The sequence below is a fragment of the Neolamprologus multifasciatus genome, chromosome 4 (genome assembly GCF_963576455.1).
Source record: "Neolamprologus multifasciatus chromosome 4, fNeoMul1.2, whole genome shotgun sequence".
NCBI classification, from domain to species: Eukaryota; Metazoa; Chordata; class Actinopteri; order Cichliformes; family Cichlidae; genus Neolamprologus; species Neolamprologus multifasciatus.
The window spans coordinates 13,232,354-13,251,863 of NC_140442.1; the positions used below are offsets into that span (position 1 = coordinate 13,232,354).

General features: G+C 38.6%; 3 protein-coding genes and 1 long non-coding RNA gene across 6 annotated transcripts; 2 read left to right on the forward strand and 2 right to left on the reverse strand.

Moving 5' to 3' along the window:
• Window positions 1–2: 2 nt before the first annotated feature.
• LOC146519990 (Golgi apparatus membrane protein TVP23 homolog B) lies at window positions 3–3,401 on the reverse strand. 2 transcript variants are annotated; one of them, XM_085158004.1, is made up of 7 exons: window positions 3,301–3,401; window positions 3,084–3,151; window positions 2,843–2,987; window positions 2,248–2,337; window positions 747–872; window positions 527–655; window positions 3–328 (listed from the first exon to the last, which is right to left on the reverse strand). In XM_085158004.1, the coding sequence occupies exons 1-7, from the start codon at window positions 3,310–3,312 to the stop codon at window positions 164–166; spliced, it is 735 nt and encodes a 244-aa protein (XP_085014130.1). In that variant the 5' UTR covers window positions 3,313–3,401; the 3' UTR covers window positions 3–163. The 2 variants fall into 2 exon arrangements, with proteins under 2 accessions (XP_085014130.1, XP_085014131.1); XM_085158005.1 differs by having other exon boundaries at window positions 192–417.
• On the forward strand, window positions 3,375–6,583 carry LOC146519991 (uncharacterized). The gene is made up of 2 exons (XR_014873867.1): window positions 3,375–3,633; window positions 5,607–6,583. It is a non-coding gene; the product is annotated as an uncharacterized LOC146519991 (long non-coding RNA).
• LOC146519992 (proton channel OTOP2-like) lies at window positions 4,752–8,332 on the reverse strand. Its single transcript, XM_085157984.1, has 6 exons — window positions 7,503–8,332; window positions 7,275–7,411; window positions 7,122–7,180; window positions 6,440–6,582; window positions 5,511–6,352; window positions 4,752–5,417 (listed from the first exon to the last, which is right to left on the reverse strand). Exons 1-6 carry the CDS (start codon window positions 7,936–7,938, stop codon window positions 5,247–5,249), a joined length of 1,788 nt encoding a protein of 595 aa, XP_085014110.1. The 5' UTR covers window positions 7,939–8,332; the 3' UTR covers window positions 4,752–5,246.
• A 2,028-nt stretch (window positions 8,333–10,360) lies between these two features.
• ush1ga (Usher syndrome 1Ga (autosomal recessive)) lies at window positions 10,361–17,954 on the forward strand. Of its 2 annotated transcripts, XM_085157990.1 has the most exons (4): window positions 10,365–10,932; window positions 13,864–14,317; window positions 15,803–16,599; window positions 17,145–17,954. In XM_085157990.1, exons 1-4 carry the CDS (start codon window positions 10,769–10,771, stop codon window positions 17,146–17,148), a joined length of 1,419 nt encoding a protein of 472 aa, XP_085014116.1. In that variant the 5' UTR covers window positions 10,365–10,768; the 3' UTR covers window positions 17,149–17,954. The 2 variants fall into 2 exon arrangements, with proteins under 2 accessions (XP_085014117.1, XP_085014116.1); XM_085157991.1 differs by lacking the exon at window positions 17,145–17,954 and having other exon boundaries at window positions 10,361–10,932; window positions 15,803–16,603.
• The last annotated feature ends 1,556 nt before the right edge of the window (window positions 17,955–19,510 follow it).

The following is a 19,510-nucleotide window of genomic DNA, read 5'->3' on the forward strand; positions in this document are numbered from 1 at the left end:
AATGACAGTAAACCTTTATTTTCTTATTTATCATAGCATATAATTTCCCATAAACATACCTTAACAAAAATGACCAACTTTTAAATTTACAGCTAAACTGCAAAACACTTTGTCTTTACAATACCCAATATCAAACACCATAAAAAGGGTAAGTAACAGGTAATTACATACATTTTCCCAATAATGCACAGTAAAATGCATTTTTCCATGAGGCTACAAAAATGCATGAGTTGTCAAAGGCTACAAAGTGGCACACCCTCAAGATAAAAGGAATGATTTCCTTATCCAAATCCTCTTCTAAAATCCTGGAATTTAAATCACCCATGTGCTGTGAAAGAAGACCAAACACCTTTTTCTAAAATAAGAAACAGGCCCATCCAGTAGCTGACTTCAAAGACTTTCTGGTTGCTTTGTTGCCTTTGATTTAAAAAAAAAGAAAAAAGAAAAAAAAAGAGGAAAATATTAATGTAAAAATTCATTAGACAAACTACAGAAAAGAAGGGCTAATGTATGATGATTCACATACCCGTTTAAGAATCTGGACACCGAGATAGTTCTTTGCCATGTTTCTCAGGTTAGACTTTCTACCCACCTTGCACCTGACATAACCATAGAGGTTTGCCCATTGTAAAACCAAGCCCAATATTACCACAACCTGAAGGAAACAAGAAGTAGATATCAGCCAATAATCAGCAGCTATTTAAGTTGTCGGGAATGTGTCTTACACGCTGAAACTCAAAACTGACCAGCCATTTAATATTAAAGGAGAAGACAGTGCTGAACACAAACAGGATCCAGAAAATGGGGCACACAAGAAGGCCGAGCCAGAATACCCGGGATTCTGCGCTGGACTTTGTGTTTTTGCTGTGCGTCTGTTAAGAAAAGTAGACATATTTAAAGATATATATACATGTTATATCACCATCAGTCAAATGAAAAAGGAAGATGTCACATAAATCTGTGCACTCTGTCCTGTCCACCCCCTGATTCAGTGGCTTGTAGAACCACTTTTAGCAGCAGTAAGTTAAAGAACTTGAAGTGATTGTTTTCTGGATGAGTTTCTCACAATGTTGTGTTGGATTCTTCTTTGGACCATTTGCTTCAATTCATTGAGGTTTTCGAGCTCTGAGTCTTTTCTTTATGTGGTGTAGATCTGCTGTTGTGCTTAGGATCTTTATCCTGACATATGGACCAATTTCAATACTCTGGCATCCAGAGATGTTCACAGTTGACTCACTGACTGCAAGGTGCACAGGTCTTGTCAGTAAGAAGTATATGTGGTGACATGTTGAGTTTGGTTTTCTTTAAATATGTCCAATGAACATTATTCCTAAAGACTTGTGGTTTGTTCAGATGGCCTAAGATACCAAGATACCAGAGAAGAGTTTTTTCTCTCACAAAACCTTCCAAATAAGCCACACAGTAATTCTCTAAACATGCAAACTGAGGCCTGTAGAGTCTAAGATGTTGCAACTAGGTTGCATAGGTCAGATCGCATTATATGATCTGACCTTGGTGTGAATTTGCTGGCATGGCCACATACTAAAATCAACAGATCAGCAAACTACCAACAGCTTTTTAAGAGGTTCTTACACTTGCTGATCAATTAATCAAGTACATTTGATTTAAACCACTTGGATGTTTCTTACTCTTTTAATTCCAATGGAAGCAGTAAGAGTGTGGAAACTGTCTTTTTTTTAGGTGACTGTATATTGTGGCTGTGTATGTACATTTTCCCTTGTTTTTCTATTTTTCCATCTATAAGCTGGTGGTTTAAACCTTTCATACCTGATGTCTGTGAAGGTTCTAAGTCATCTAGGTCATTGTAGTCTAAGGAACCGGTCCCCAATCTTTTTTCCGCGACGGACCGGTTTATGTCCAACAATATTTTCACGGACCGGCCTTTAAGGTGTCATGGATGAATACAACAAAATAAAACCAGTACTGGTACCAAAGAAAAAAAAAGATTTATTCATAACACATGGGAAAAGACCCAGGGAAACCGGTTAATGATAAAAACGATTCAAAAATAACGCTAAAAACCGATAAAACCCCTGAAAACCATCCAACAAGCTTCTTTGGCTTTGGTGGAGATTCACAGATTTTTAAGCTTAAAAACTTGTGACTCTCTTAGAACAGAAGAAGCTTCTCGGATGAGAAGTGAAACATCTTAAAGAAACTTAGAGAAGTCCAGATTTTCTTTCCAAGCTCCTTAGACCCATTCAAAGCTGATTAGTTCCTACTTGCCTTCTTTGACTCAAACACCCAGTGGCTCTTCCCATTTTCATCCACTTGATTCCACCATCGAAGACCCACCAACAATCTGCCGGATACATTCTAAAACCCACAAGGTAAGCTGTCATAATCTTTTCCAGATGCATTTAGTAATTTTTTTTCCAATAAATGATAAAGTAAAAAGATAAAAAATTTCAATGCAGTGGTAAATGGTAAATGGCCTGTATTTGTATAGCACTTTACTAGTCCCTAAGGACCCCAAAGCGCTTTACACATCCAGTCATCCACCCATTCACACACACATTCACACACTGGTGATGGCAAGCTACATTGTAGCCACAGCCGCCGTGGGGCGCACTGACAGAGGCGAGGCTGCCGACACTGGCGCCTCCGGGCCCTCTGACCACCACCAGTAGGCAACGGGTGAAGTGTCTTGCCCAAGGACACAACGACTGAGACTGTCGGAGCCAGGGCTCGAACCGGCAACCTTCCAATTACAAGATGAACTGCCAACTCTTGAGGCACGATCTATTCCCTTGTAAAAAAAAATTATGCGTGGCAGCTACTTATATAACTGCATTTAGCCCTGTGGTGAAACGTTACCCACCTTGACAGTCCAGAAGTCACATGATAGCAGAAGTATGATGGTGACCATGCAGACAACAAAGCGACCGCTGAGAATGTCACAGAAGAGATAAACCAAGATGGCACTTGTTCGGAAGAAGAGATGGAAAAAAGACACCAGAGGATGTCTGAAACCCCCAAATGGAGAATTTAGTCTTAGTGGTTAAGGGGGTTTGGGCTAAAAAAAAAAAAAAAAAACACACACATTAAGTGCAACATCTTACCTCATTTTGGACCTTTTTGTCTGGTTATTCTCATCCTCTTCTCCAAAAAGAGGGGCATCCTGAGTGTCCTGAAACCAGAACAAAGTTAAACACACCGATAAAAGTACCTTCTGCGGCGCTTTACTCTTATTTGATAAATATTAAAAAGTCTAAAACGCCTATTTCAAAAAATAATCTCTTCTAAATACTGATACAACTTAAATTTAAGCTCGATCACCTGTCTCTGCATTTTGGCACCAGAAAGCTCTACTTCCTGGTGACGTGTAGTAAACAAACCCGTGTGCTAAGGACCCCACAAAGGTGTGGCTTTGAATTTGCCAGACACAAAGGTAAGCACAACACTCCCAAATACGTAGATTATCCGTTTATGTTTTAAGCTTGCTGTATTAATAAGTAGCCTACCTGCTGTACGGGCTCTGGCAAAGCGTTTTCTTTGTTGCGTTTTAACTTATTTGTTTTGTAATTTTTAAAAAGGGCAGTAAGGGCAAGGAACTCGAGAGGCGAAAGCTAATTGGTCATTACACTACAACACCGGCGTGTGTCAGAGCAGGTGAGTCGTCACAACTCCCTTTACAGTCACTGGGCCAGTACAAAGGTAACGCTGGGATGTATTTATTCAATTAATATGGCATCTATAATCTATCTATAGTCTTCGAACAGAAGGGCGTAAATCCCCCAAAACTAATGCAGCCAGTGATTCGACATAAAAAGTTCTGTATTTATAGCACCATTTAAATCGCTAGTGAAGCTAGAAATGTGAACATTTCTGACCGATTCTTTTCGTTTGTGCGTGTGGTGGTTGGGAGATAATTTTTTACATTCGTTTTTTTTTCTTAAGCTATACAGTAAAAGACGTGGGCAAAGCAGATCTGACTAGTCGTGTTTATTGTAAGGTCTTCACTGCTTTCAATAGGGCTGTGCGATATGACCAAAATCTCATATCCCGATATAAGACATCTATCGTCCGATAATGATATAAATCACAAACATGTAACATTTTCTGTAAATTCTGTGAATCTCGGGCAGCTCGACTTGCGGGAAGTGTTTCCAGCTGCGTGTCATGTAGCTGGAGTCGAATGTTTTAACAGATGCATGAAACTATACATTTTAAGACATAAGTTGTAAAGGCCGCCGTTTTCTTTGTATTTATTACACGGCATGCTGCGGGGAAAAGCCTGTTCTAACCTTTGAGTCTAAGGTTTATTTTTTAGCACCTGGTAGCTTTTTTACTTTTCATCCGTAAATAATCTGCTCTTTCACGTGATTCGGTTTATTTTGAAAAATCTCAACAGGATCTTGAGCTTTATTGTGAAAGGTTTATGTGGAACATAGACAAGCGGACACGTGATGGTGTTGCTAACCACAACACATAAAAACAGGCGCTTGTCGGTCCCTAGTGTCGCTATATTAAATATAAGAGAAAGAGGGAACTTTAAGAAATTAATATAGCCACTACAGTGACCATCAAAACCATGAAAAAAATATTGCCGTAAACAGTTTATTTTGCGACACCAGGAAACAAACGATAGCGTAAAATGAAACGATAGACGTTTTTATATCGTCATCTGATATATATCATTATATCGAACAGCCCTAGCTTTCAATGGTGATTTCAATCTAAAATAATACACCACTACAGTGTTGGCTGCTTATGGTTATGACAGCTGGGATAGGCTGGATGAATGGATAGATGGATGGTTTGGTGAGTACAGTAAGAAAAAAATACATTTAATGTTAAATTTAAAAGCCAATACTATTTAGTTTACAATAAATAAAGGGGGGGGGGGGGGGGATAAATGACAAACTGAAATAATAATAATTACTTTGACTTTTATATTGTAAACTTGATTTAATAATAATAACAACAACAACTCTTTTTTTTTTTTTTTTTTTTTTTTTTTTTTTTTTTGCTCGTTTCTTTTTGTGCATGCGTTTATTTTGTGCTTACATGCCTGAAGTGTAAATCAGTTAATACAAGATCAGAAACAAAAACAGTTCTGAAAACATTATAAATACATGTGCATTTTCATATAAAAAATAATCAGATACATCTTAGTGGCTGTATTCATTAGTTAGTTTTGACCGAAATTTGTAAAGAAAAATCATTGTTATAAATGGTTTAAGTGTCCACCCAGTCAGCTGTACGAGTTGCACGCTTCCATGTTATGATATCAGAAACACCTCAAAAAGGTTGGCAACCGAATGCATTCGGTAAAAGATGCCAAAAGGAAGTCCCACGTTTACAACAGGAGCCCATACGTTGAATTTGTAGAATTCAGTTTCAGTGGTGTGGTCAAACTGAGGACGAGCACCGAATGCAGGCATAATCCACAACTGTAAAAAAAATTAATAAAAAAATAAGAGAGCCTTAATATTTAGTGAATTTTTAAAAACCATATTTAAAGCAGCGAGAGACGAGGTACTCACAATGATGTTTCCCATGAGCAAAAACATGCAGACCTCCTTCAACACTTGTCGCTTCCACAACAGTTTGTATTTGTACTGTATCTTGTCGTCTTGCAGGTTATCTTCTGGCATATCAGGGCTTGTCTCTGTGTTCGTGTTTGAGCCTTCGTGGTTGTTCATGTCATTGCCGGGTTCCACCACATAAGGATTTACAATCACAGATGGTTCCTTCACTTCGTGAAAAGGCACCCGATGGAGACCTTCAATGATGAAAAAGTTCTGCAGGCCAAGCTGGATCACCATAATTATGGCAAAGGACAGATCGAGCCCATTCAGCGGGTCTTTGACTCCTGTTGAAATCATGGCTATGATACTAAAATAGCTTATGACGAACTGTCCCAGTGAGGCTCCGACCAGCAACCCCACATCCAAGTTGCGTGTGGGACTTTTTTCTGACACGTGTTCGCGGTAATCAACCCTGTAAATCATCATGCCGATCACAGTCACAATAGACATGAGGCTCACTATGACTATATTCATGACAAAGTGCATCATCAATGCTTCTTCTTTGTTTTTTGCATCTTCATTTTTCATTTCCATTTCATATGCAATGAAGGTCGCCAGCCCTGCGATCACTAACAGGATTCCAAAAGTAGGACCAATATATATGCCTTTAAGACGGAATTTGATTTTGGCGTGGCCATGTTCACCTACTAATCGACCCACGTTTTTCCACATGATGTAGGCCATAGCAGATGCAAAGAGGCTGTACTCGATATTGAAAGGGTACAAGTAGTAGTAGGCAACCTTGAAGATGCTACATGAAGAGTGGCTGCACTTACACTCGTGGTCTCCATAACTTGCTGTAAAACATGAAACAAAAGAATTATGTTGTGGTTTCATACCAACTCTTTTATCTAGTACAATTTTTTTAAAACTGCTTTAATTACCTCTACTGATGTACAAACTTCGCCCAGTGAGTTTAGTGATGTTGTCCAGATTGGTGGGAACTAACGTTTGGTGAACAGACTCCTCAGCAACTGCAGTCATCCACAAAACCAGATTTGTGGAGAGGGTGAGCATCAGCCCACAGCTAATATTGAGGGATAAAAAGAAGGTAAAATAAAACAAGGATTAGATAGTCCAACATAAAACATATCAGATAATACCTATGAGTGTAATGTTTCAGGTTATTGTTATAGTTTCAAGCTAAATCCTGATTAATCAGCATGGAAATTCTTTTTAAAGGAAAGAGTTTCAAATCTAAATCTTAAATATAAACCGGTTCTCTTACTTCACTGTTATAGGAAATGAACTTCCTTTGAGGTTTTTTAAAATCATTTTTTAACTAAAACAATTCACATTAACTTTTTCTACACCTTTTAATACAGATGGTAACTACTGGTTATAGCCTCCTTTTAAAAAGAGACCTTTAGAAGGTCTGGGAATCATAGACAGTGAAAAGCATAATTGGTGGCTGCAGCATTTCCAGTATAAAGTTACTCTGATATTTTTCACAGCTTCTTGGACAACAGATTTTACAGTAACTAGGTTACTTTCCCTGTGTTGAAATAGATACCACCCGGAAGTACAGTGATGAAGAAAGGGGTAGGAAATATCTTAATTACCTACCAAGAAATGTTCTTTTGTAGCTGCACGCAGTCTTTGGAATGGACCCACAAGAAGTATGTCTACAAATTGATTTTACAATTATTACAATAATTATTTTGCAACCATCAAGACCAGATTAGACGTAGTAAGGAGCATTTTATTATTCATTTCTACCTGCACAAATATGAAAACAATTTGCACCACGGGAAATGCAACTTTAACTGCAGAACCACAGTGGAGGTATCCAACATAGCTGGCAATCTTGAAAATATCCATGATAATGCTGAGGATTGCAAACAGCACAAGTCCTCCTGGAGGAGCAAAAATGAAAGAAGATGTAGAACGGATGAAAAATCGTAAAACTACCCAATAATACTTAAACTGAACTGAACATTTACTCACCCCTGAGCCATGTTGGCCCAGCGTGGGCATCCTTGTAATTGACAGCATTTTTAATCCTGGCTGTGTAGATGCTGTAATAGATCATCCACATGGAGGTAAGCAGGAGGATGATGATGAGGAAAATCTGCAGGTGAGGGGCTTTGATATTTATATCTTCATTAGTACTCCCGGTGACCAAGACACTGCCCAGGATCAAAATGTTTACACATATGATCCCAGATCCCATCCATCCCCAACTTTGGCTTTTTTCCTTCCCAACGTCTGCAGAAGAGATCTTCAGTTCGGGTTCATCCTTGCTTCCCTCCTGACCAGGTGAATTTATGTTGTTTGACTGGTGGACCTCCTCTGTTTCCTTGTCCTGGGCCATCATTCTGCAGGGTTCACATTGATTTCCCGTGGTCAAACAGTTAAACTCATAGCAAGAGCTGATAGACATGGCTACTCTCTCTGCTCACAGGTGAGTTCTCTGCTGGATTTGTTTCTATATAAGACAAGACAGGTTTAACAGCCACACCCAGTCTTGGTTGCTATTAGTAGAGTGATCCTGCGCAAAAGAAACTTTTCCACGAATGCCAAATCAGCACAATTTGGTCTTTTTTTTAATCTAAAACAAAACAATTTTTTAAATCAACAAACAAAATTCTATTTCCACACACTTGTGGCTTTACACATAGTGTGTACAATAATGTGTTCAAAATCAGAAAAAATATCTCCTGCAGTTAAAATATAACTAGATCAGCTGTGTTTTTTTCTTGAATTCACCAACAGCATCCCATGCCATCTAAATAAAGAATTACAACAGAGCAGGTGAAAGAATTGTATAATATTATTTAAAAAAATAGCGCTTATCAGAGAGAAAAATCAAGCTCATGTCCTGATTTTACGAAAATCAGGACATGAGCTAAAAATGGTGAAAAGTTACTGGATACCTGTAAGTCTACCTGTCTCAACAAGATCCTATGAGTAGTCTAGACAGTCACTGCATTTATATGCCCAAGAAAACACAGTAGTATGATCTACAAAGAGTCATAAATATCAATAAATCTGCTACGAGCAAAAAGTACTCCAAACAGAGTGTGTTTTGGACTTAATGTTTCTGTAAAGTTCAAAGGATGTTTCCAAGAATAAGACTTGTTTTCTCACAAATTCCAAAGAAACTGGTTTATTTTCTCATAAACAGCTGTGTTTTGATATTATACAGTACATTTTATTGTTATGCAAGGTATGCTATGGGTGTCATGGAAGTTTTACTAGCATGGCCACAACAAACAGAGTAGAAAAAAAAACAAATGGTATGAAACAAATTTTTGCTTTCTTTAATGCTTTCGAGGTTTTATGTTACCTCTTTTTTTCTGTGATCCTATTGTTAAACATTTATTTGAACTGACTGTAAGGCAGCAATAATCCATTGATGTCTAAATGGATGCAGGTTGTATTAAGTGAATATCTTTTTTTAATTCAGTGCTTTGAGTTGTTTCCATTTTTTAATCCTTTTAAATAAGCGATCTACTTGTCTATTTTATCATCTCTATTTTGTCATGAAAGTTCCAAGTAGTCTGAGTAGTCTTACTGAGAGCGTGCATACTTATGCTGCAGTTTTACGCTTTGCAGTGGGGTGGGGCTGAGATTTGAGGTACTTTTTTTGCAGCGATCCTTTGTATTAATGAAATCATTCTTTGTGTGCCATGTATTTTTCTAACTGGAGATTTAAAGTGAGAACAATAGTTGATTCAAAAGGACAGTGACACTTCTTGTCTTCTGTGTCCACGTCATAATGATGCCTCTCATGTCTCTAATTTTTTCCAATTTGAATGAAGTCGATTACATTGGATTGAGATTTATCACACACCATGAAAAATGAGTTGAAAAGAATAACGAGAAGTCGAAGAGATGTTAAAATATTTTTTATATTGATATTTATTTTAAAGATCCAAAATGGCACATTTAGCAGAGTGAAGCACGTCTTGTCTTTGTTTCCTAACCAGATGGAATGTGGTGTAAAAAATTAATAAAAACATCAGGAAATGTTTCCGTTTCGGGTTGGATTTAGTTTCCTTTTCTTTTTAGAGCCCCAAAGATGTCATCTCAGTTTCAGACCACCTCGACCATCAGAAGCACTGATATCTACTCTGTGTCACTGTGTGCTTCGACACGTTCAGACTGCCACTTCATCTCCGCACCATGAGTGATGGGTACCACGAAGCTGCTGGGATGATTTCCTGGACCTGCTAAAGGAAGTAACTTTTAAGGATCTCTTCCAGATACGGATGGCATGACACTAATTTTATGGTCTGCGTTATCAGTTGTGTTATCAGGCGATTGTGGCAATGGGTTGGTAAGGATTGATGCGAATGCGTGTGCAAAGTGATGAACAGCCACAAATTTTACCTGTGATATAAAGTGATCTACCATCTATTTTATCGTCTAAATTGTGGCAGATGTTGCACATGATCGAGATCTGTGTCCTCACCGAAGTTTCAACTGAGTAGCGTGACTGAGAACTTACAAACGTATGAGGCAGCATTGCCCTCTTCATTCGGGTGGGGCTGAGATTTGAGGTGCTTCTTTCTTGAAACACTCCTTTGTCCTAATGAAATAATTCTTTGTGTGTCTTGCTCTTTTTTCTTCGAAGCATAAGGTTTAAAGCATAAATAATACTTTATTCAAAAGGCTAAACAGTATTAACAAATCAACTAAATCTTTGTCCCCTGTGTTCCAACTGCTATGAGGTCAATAATTCATTTGTTTCCAACTTTAGTGTAGTTTAGTGACATTATTTTAATTTTTTTTATAGCTAGTAAATGTAATAAGATTTATTACTCAATTTGAAAAATGAGTAAAAAATAATAATAATAAAGAAAACTTAAAGAAATATTAATAGCATTTTCAAATATCACAATACATTAAAGAACCAGGGCAGCTATTTTTTTTATAGCAGAGTAAAACGTGTTTCATGTCTTGTTCCCTGACTTGTTGAATGTCACTTTAAAAATAAATAAATAAATAATATATCAGCTGTGTCTCTGTTTGGGCGAATTGGGACCTTTCGGCCACCGGAAGCACTGTACTGCAGCGCGTCCTTGGATACCACCGACGCGTTCTTCACTGCGGTCTGTCTTTGATCTGACCAAATGGTTCTGAGTGAAAAGGGGGGTAAACTGCCCCCTTAGCCGCTCAGCTACCATTGTGTACCCACACGAAGAAGACGATGGTAGCAGTATTGACGCGTCGGAATGGGGTCGAGCTGGGTGACTTAATTGTGCACCATGAATGACAGATACCATAAGGCGGCCCGGGATGGCTACCTGGACCTACTTAAAGAGGCAACTCGGAAGGATCTCAACGCGCCGGATGAGGATGGCATGACACCGACGTTATGGGCAGCTTATCACGGCAACCTGGAAGCTCTGCGACTGATTGTGTCGAGGGGGTGAGTATGATTTATGAGACTGCGCGCAAAATGATAAAGGGCCATAAACTTGACGCATAAGCCCGTATGTTTTTGTAGAAATTGACATGGCTGCTTAAACTACGGGCGTTTTTGTAGCGCAACCATAAAATGTTTACACTTATTACAAGACTTTAACAGGCACTGAAATAACACTAAAACAATGTTTTTCTTTACTGTAACCTAATTTCAGTCTCGCCAACAGAAAATAGCCATGTAGATATGCTGTTAGGCGAGGTCTTAAAAATATAGATGCTGCCTTTTAATATGAATATATTTATAGCGCAGTAGCAGAGAAATATCAGAAATCCACAAAATCTGAATAGACCTTATGTCTTCAGATGGGGGGATCTTAATATTCTAATTTAGACTTTAAATCTTTGTTTGATAAGAACAAAACCTCTTTAAACAGATAATTTAGACAGTGGCATTGTTTCTGTGGAATTTTGGCTGAGGTTCAACATCCGACATTGTGATGTCACTTTAACCCTTATTATCCATCTATTTTCAGGTCACACACAGCTTTGAATTTCAAATAACAGCATGTGTTGTGTCATGTTCAAATGAAGCACTCTACCATAAATTTTAAAAGCTCAGCTCATGACACTGCTCAAAGTCATCTCATGATGTGGAAATGTTATTTCATGCTATGTAGTACAGAATCAGAGAATTACATGTAGAAAGAAAATCTATTTTGTCCCATAACAGACGTGCATGCTTCCATGATGATAAGATGATGCAAGTTCCTTAAAACAGAGTTTGTCTTGGACAGTTTGCTGTATTCTCTCTGTAATATTTTCAAAATGTAATGCCAGTGATCGAAAAATAATTATCGCATTAATTGCAAAGGTCATATTAGGGAGCTGCTGCATCTCTGGTGGTGTCCGTATTGAGCAAAATCTAAAAATGTGATTGGTGTTCACATGGAACAGCCCATTTCTCATTACATCTACTTGACCTGTTTTGCATCCTGCCCCCCCCCCCCCCCCCCCCCCCCACCTCCCCAAATGGCAAATGGGGCCATTATGAATTTAAAGTGTTTCTGAAACATTCTCAACAGCAGATCAGACGCTATCATCTGGTGATAGCGGCTAAGGTCATAAAGCACCTCTGCTAATAAGAGCATATATAAACCACTGATTGACATGTGATGCTAAAATTAAACATCAAATCCTGCAATAATTCAAACCCAAGAGACCCCATTATATAAGATAAGTTTAATGCTGCCTGACATGCTTCATGGGAAAGATGCATCCTCTGCTGTATTTGGCAAGTATATTACAGATGCAGTAACATCAAACTGTCACAGGGAGTAAAGATGCAAACAGCCCATAATGTCATAAAGAGCAGATGAGGAAAATGTGAGCTCTAGTGTAATCATCGACGGGTATAAATTACATACATAAACCTATCAAGTTAGATGGCCCCTTACTGCAGCTACTGTATGGTATATAGAGTATAGAGATTGTAGAAGGTTCTAAGTATTTTATCTCAACGTGCAACCTGAATATCTAATTTCAATTTATCTTTTCACCTGAGTTGAAAAGATAATGTCGTTTCAGTGTTTTACAGCACTATTAATGATGCCTTTGTTTAATCTCTGTTTTATTGTTACTTTCTGAGTGGTTGGTGTTTACACTCACTCATGCAAACTGACAAAAGTCACACTTCACATGAACTCAAATAATGCTTGTTTTTAAAGCTGCATATTTAAATCTATTACTGTCCATAAAGGTGGTGTGATTTGCTAAATTAAGCTCTGGGGGACTTTGTACATACATTCCCGATGAAAACTGGGCAACAGCAGCCATCAATAATACAGCTTCACAGTAGTTTCATGTCCTTGGTATCAAATATTCAGCGCTCTGTATGTGGCTGTATTGGAGGAAATGGATAAGATACAAGACAGTTCAACAAGAATGTAAATACAGGAAGAGTGATGCCAGCAAAAGACTGTATACTTTTTAAAAAATCCACAGAAATACTAGCCTAAAATAATTTTACCTCAGTTTAGGTGTACTGGGCACACATAAGTTGTGCATTATGAATACATGCTGTTTTTGACCAGTTACCAGAAAGTTTCTTCATGGGATGCTAGTTTGTAAAAAATGATGATAATGAGCTCTAATGTGCGTAATCGACCTGTGGTGGGGTAGGAAATGTGCAGGGGCAAAAAAATGAAAATTTGCCCTCAAAGTAATCTAACTCAGCTGTAACAATGTGTTTTGTTCTGTGGACTTTAGTGTGACATTGCCATTCACGCGCTCATTCTTTTTACAGTTTCCTGTAATAAGATACAGGTAGTGTAGCTGTGGCACCAGCAAGCTTGTGGTCATATTACAGACTGACAGCAACATTACAACACCGATAGAGGTAACCCTAAGGTCGTGGAATGTCAGTGAAGGGCAATTGTTTCTTTTAAAGGATTCATTTAATTATGGTCCTTCCACTGTGGAAAAAAGAATTGATCCATTTTTTAATTGATGAAAACTACAGAAGATCAGCAGTTATTTGCTGAAACTTAATGTAGTTCTTAAGGTTTAAATGATTAAAAGAGGTCCATTTAACATCCCGTAATTGGCAGTTCAGTGGTGAAATCACGGTCAAAAATCACATGATTACTCACAAGTGAGATATCTGAACACTAGCCAGAAAGAAAGCATCCTCTACCTCGTTTTTTTGTTTTGTTTTTTTTTAATTAAATTAATTAAATATATTGCGTTTTACTTCATCTCATGTCTTTTTTTTTCTCTTTTTCATTAACTTGTGAAGCGCTTTGGTCAACTTTGCTGCTTTTAAATGTATAAAAATACAAATGACACTGAATTGGCATTGACATATTTTGAATAAGAATGTCCAAATAGTCAATAAATTGCTTTTTAAATGTGTCTACACTTTTCTTGTGACCTTCAGGGGAAACCCAGACAAGTGTGACATATGGGGGAACACGCCGCTCCACTTGGCAGCTGCCAATGGTCACCTCAACTGCCTTTTCTTCCTGGTGTCTTTTGGTGCCAACATATGGTGCTTGGACAATGACTACCATACACCTTTGGACATGGCTGCCACGAAGAATCACATGGATTGTGTACGCTACCTGGATTCCATCGCTGCCAAGCAGACAAGCCTTAATCCCAAGCTGGTCAGCAAGCTGAAGGATCGGGCGTTTCGTGATGCTGAACGGCGAATCAAAGAATGCATGAAGATGCAGAAGAAGCACCACAAACGTATGGAGAGAAAGTTTTACAAGGAAGTTTCTGAGACATCTGCATCAGATGTCATGAGTTTCTCCAGCTACACGAGCAGCTCTCTTAGCCACAAGCTGCTCAACTTAAACACAGCCACTGTCAGTGTGCCATATTCCCAGGTTTGTTATTTGTAATTTTTTTTTTTTTTTTTTGTTTTTTTGGATTGTTGCCACCTAGAAAGAGCTTCTTCTCTTAATTGCAAAGCCTGAAAAGAGTAAGGAAAACCTTACATGGTCACTGTTAAAATGCCAACAAGCTGATGTTCCTCATGTGAGCAGTAGTCAATACTTAGGCAGGCCTAGCGGGTTTGGTCAAACCTGTCTTATGTCCTTCTGAGTTTCAGGCCTTGCCTTAGATGTAGAGTCCCAAAATGTCGGCTAAATCATTTAAAAAATGAATCTGTCCCTACGTCACTCAACCTTTTAAATACTAGTTTTAGATTACATTCGATTACTAGAATTTAGTTCTCAACTCTATATGTTTTCATGCTTTTCCAGCCCTTTCCTTGCCACTGGCTTGAACTGCTGCTATACCTGTTTAGCCACAGACAAAATATGTTACACTTTATAAGGCATAAGCCACTTCAAGTGGTGAAAGACTATAAACTGTATGTAAAAGATGGATGTAACCACCATGAAGTCTTCTGCTTTTTGATTCCTTATCGTGAGCATTTTGACTCCTGCCACGTTGGTGCTTTGTAGCCAGAAATGATTGTATATGAACAGGATAGTGTGCTAAAAAAATATGTAGCAAGCTTGGTTAGCTGCCACTTTAAACTGGACAGGTGCAATGCGCATGCCTACTAATTGGTGACAAACTGATATAATTCTAGAGTATCTTGAAAAAAAATGACAAACTTCTTGGCTCGTCTGTACCTCCAAAATGTTGTCTTCAGATTTTTTCATGAAAAACCTTCAAAAACCAGCAACAACACAGGTGAAGAAAACCAGACAGCTAGCTACCCCACCTGTCTGTTAAGTTGCCACATCCCTAACTTTAAGTCTTAACAGTATTTAGATCAGGGGTGGGCAACTCCGGGCCTCGAGGGCCGGTGTCCCTGCAGGTTTTAGATGTGTCCTTGAACCAACACAGCTGATTTAAATGGCTAAATTAGCTCCTCAACATCTCCTGCAGTTCTCCAAAGGCCTGGTAACGAACTAATCATGTGATTCAGGTGTGTTGACCCAAGGTGAGATCTAAAACCTGCAGGACACCGGCCCTCGAGGCCTGGAATTGCCCACCCCTGATCTAGATGGATTACTTATGGATGGATTGGTGAAACTGTGCAAAAGTTCATGATAATCCATTCAAAGATGTCAAGACATATAAGTAAAATTAATGTATTGCTTTGGGGAAAGTTATCGGTAGTAAATAAAATGACAGTCAATGACAGCACATCCAAGAATTCAAAACACATATACCAAGAAAGGATGGCAACAATGTGAAAAATATCTACCATAAATAAATCAATTAAAATATGTTACTACTAATGCAAGATAGACACAAAATTTAAGAATATATGTCTCAAATCTGAAAGAGCTTTTAAGATGGAGTATTTCATTTCTGATGTGCGCCTCATTGCTGCATGCTTACTATCCTATCAGGCAACTCTCCATGCCACAAGCCGAGGGAAGACAAAGATCCAGAAGAAGCTGGAGAAGAAAAAACAAGGAGATGGCACCTTTAAAATCTACGAAGATGGTAGGAAAAGTGTGCGCTCCCTCTCTGGACTTCAATTGGGTAACGATGTCATGTTTGTCAAACAAGGGACTTATGTCAACCCAAAGGATCGTGTCCGGCGCAATGTTCGCGACATGTTTCCCAGAGACAATGACGATGCCATTTCACGTGCCATGAGTGAGCCAGACCTCCATGGACCAGATGTGGACTATTCTGAGATCAGCACTGATTCTGGACACGATTCCCTGTTCAACCGACCCGGTCTTGGCACCATGGTGTTTAGGAGGAACTATGTGAGTGGAGGAATGTTTGACCTTGGAAGTCACAATGCAGCCAGTGTGGCCCGTTCAGGCAATAATGTGCGTTTACGCAGTCGGTTGCAGCAATACCCAAGTCTAGATGAAGACAGCATTGGCAGTGCACGCAGCCTACAGGAGAGAAATGTTGAAGAACTGCCCTGGGAAGAAGTTGAACTAGGGCTGGATGATGATGATGAGCCTGATACAAGCCCTTTGGAGGTCTTCCTCGCCACCCAGAGCATGAACGACTTTTTCTCCATCTTCAAAAGGGAGAAGATTGACCTTGCAGCGCTGTTACTGTGCTCCGATCATGACCTTAAGAGCATCCATATACCCTTAGGACCAAGGAAAAAGATCTTAGATGCCTGTAAGAGACGGCGAGAGACTTTAGTTGAGCCTGACTACATCGAGGACACAGAATTGTGAGTGTTGAGATTTTTTGTTTCAATTTTAGTTTTTTTTTTAAAGGGACAATGCAGTTTAACATAGTTCAGATATGAAACACGATGGAGCATGAAACTGATGTGCTGCACATATAGTGTAGAGCTATTGCTAATTTCTAACTCTATTTGTAGCTATTGCTATTGTTCTAGTACTTTAATAGATGAGCTACTTCATTAGTCTTGATGAATCTTAGATATTTTTTTTCCTCCCTAATGTTTGGTCTTTATTAGTGAAGCACATACCTAGTTGTGACTAAGGTCAGATGACTGCCAGTCAAAAACATCCCATCCTGAAAAAATGCTTGTCTGGTCTGCATTTTGCTATCATCACTGAAACTGATGGAACGGATATAGAAAAAAGTATAGCTGAAATAATCGAAATCAATATTTTAGGGTATTCGGACACATGCCAGAACACAAAGACAAAACTGTGTTTCTGGACTTTTTTTGTTGTCTTATTATTATAGCTCTTGAGATAATCTTTCATTTTACAAACATTCATTATTTTTCTTTCTTTTCTACAGATAACGAAAGATGTGGTCACCCATCCTGCTGTGTGCTCATCCGGCCTTAAAGGTTAGTGGAGCATTGCAAAGTAAATGTCACATATGGGCTGGATGTTAAACCCAAAAGGACACTGTCATGATGAATATATCAAGCATGAGATTAGTCCTTAACAGGATTCCTTTACTGTGTCTTTTTAGCTCAGGATGATCACTGAAAATATCTCTGTTTGGTTTATTGGAGTTTCCCGTGCTGCATGGTTTCACAAACTGAAAGACCCTTATCTGAGTGTAGCACTGTGCACATTGTATGCCGTTTGGCACAGTTAACAGAGAGATGATTGTGGGGTCTGTGTCCCCTGAACCTTTTAACCCCCTCGGGGTGAACCTGGACCTCATGTGCCTGCATTGCTTGTGCCTGTGCATTTGCTGAAAAGCGTATGTTGTTAGAAATACACTAGTGTGATTTCAGCTGTAACAGCATTTTTAATAACTATTTGTAACTGAAGTAACATTTACTTGTATTCGTATATTTTGTCTCTGTATATGTTTACATAAAGACAGCCACGTCAGGTCTAGAGTAGCCCACTGGTAGTGAAGGCCAATCCTTTGTTGTTATTACACTTGTGATGTAAAATCTAATACCACAGTATTTTTTTAATAAGTGCATACTACACTGTAACATATCACTGTAGAATTAGACTAAAGCGGGATCATGAAATTGTGTTTTTGTTGTTTTTGTTTACTCTGAGTGCTTTATATTAATGTACCTTGGCTCAGTGGCACTTTAATGTTTACTATCTGAACTTTTGTAAACAAATGTAGGTTGAATTTACTCTTATTAAAAATGTTTTTAATGTTGTAATTTGTTTGGGTGTGTGCATGCACTACTTCTTCTTGCAAAATAACATTTCATCTGAACTCAGAGTGACACTGATTGCAGAAAAAACCTCAGTTACATAAAGCAGAGCATTAGCTCTAATGAGGGAGATTGAGTTCATGTGTGATGTCATTTTTCTGGGAATGCCCATTCATTAGTGAGATAGCTTTGACTGATCACTGAACATCCTGCTTTAGTCATCTCCTGTTTATAGTTTGCATTTGAAGCTTCTTCTAAGATAATTGTGTGTGTCTGTATTTGAAAGACGCACTTAAGGTGTTTTCACAGCGGCAGTGCTTAATCCATGTAAATTGAATTCTGGTTCATTCTTCCATTTGGTGCTGTTCATATGTGCAGGTGTGAACACAGTAATCGCACTCATTTGCAGACCAAAACAGACACTGGCACTGACCGCATCAAGGCCGCTTTGAAGTAGGTGGTTTCTGTATCGTTCCAAACAAACTCCAGAGCTGTTCATTTATGGTATGAATGTTATTCGACCTCAATATGAACCAGCTACCCAGTGTACATTACAAGTTTGAGCTAAAAATCATCCAATAGCCACATATACTTTGTATTCTCAGTGCGGCAAAGTACTATAGAAGTGCTAAGATCTGTATGGGCTAGCAACTAGCCATGAGAAGAACATAAATTCTCCATGTTCTCCATTAGTCCAGAACATAGCAAATTGTTCTTGTATCTACTTTTGTTGCATCTGGACAATGAGTAAACTGAACAAACTGACACAATTTAATTTGCTTGGAGTTCACTTAGATTTTTCTCTGTGTGAAAAAATAAACCAAACAACAGGAAAAAGCTACAAGTTTACAAACACGTCAACTGATTCTGACCAGAGTTAACGAAGTATAGGTGTGAAAACGCCATTGTTGTATCACCATAGTGATAGTACACGATCGCTGTTCCCGAATGTCATTGTTCCGTCTGTGCTACATGACAGGAAATGAGGAAGTTGTCTCAGTGGGTAAAACTAATTTTAAAAATGGCTCAAATGTCATCTCTAAATGATATTGGTGTATGATAATATTAGTTTTACTGAAATTTAATTAAATTGTTGTGTTTTAGCAACAAACTATGTCAGTTATGGAGTCTGTAATTGAGAACTAGGGAGGATGTTCAGTCCCTAGGCTCAAAAGCAGGCTCAAAGATCAGATGGATCAAGTTTCGAAGAACAACACACGGCAACTCTTAGCGGTAATACAGTGGAGAGTTTGAAGGGCAATAAACACAATGTCAACATCAAAAACAAACTGAAAGATTGCACAGTTGAGATGTCCAACATGCTTCTGCTACAAGACATGGTATGTGATTCCTGCATTGACAGCCCGAGTAAAGCCCTAAAATTCTGCCTGACTTGCCCTATTCCCTACCGTGAGAGCCATCTCAGAGCAGGAAAAAGCCAAATTTCAAAACCATCACTTAGTGGATCCACTCCATGACATTTCATTTTGAGGTTCATAAGCTTCCTCTCAACTCTTTCTTCCTGATG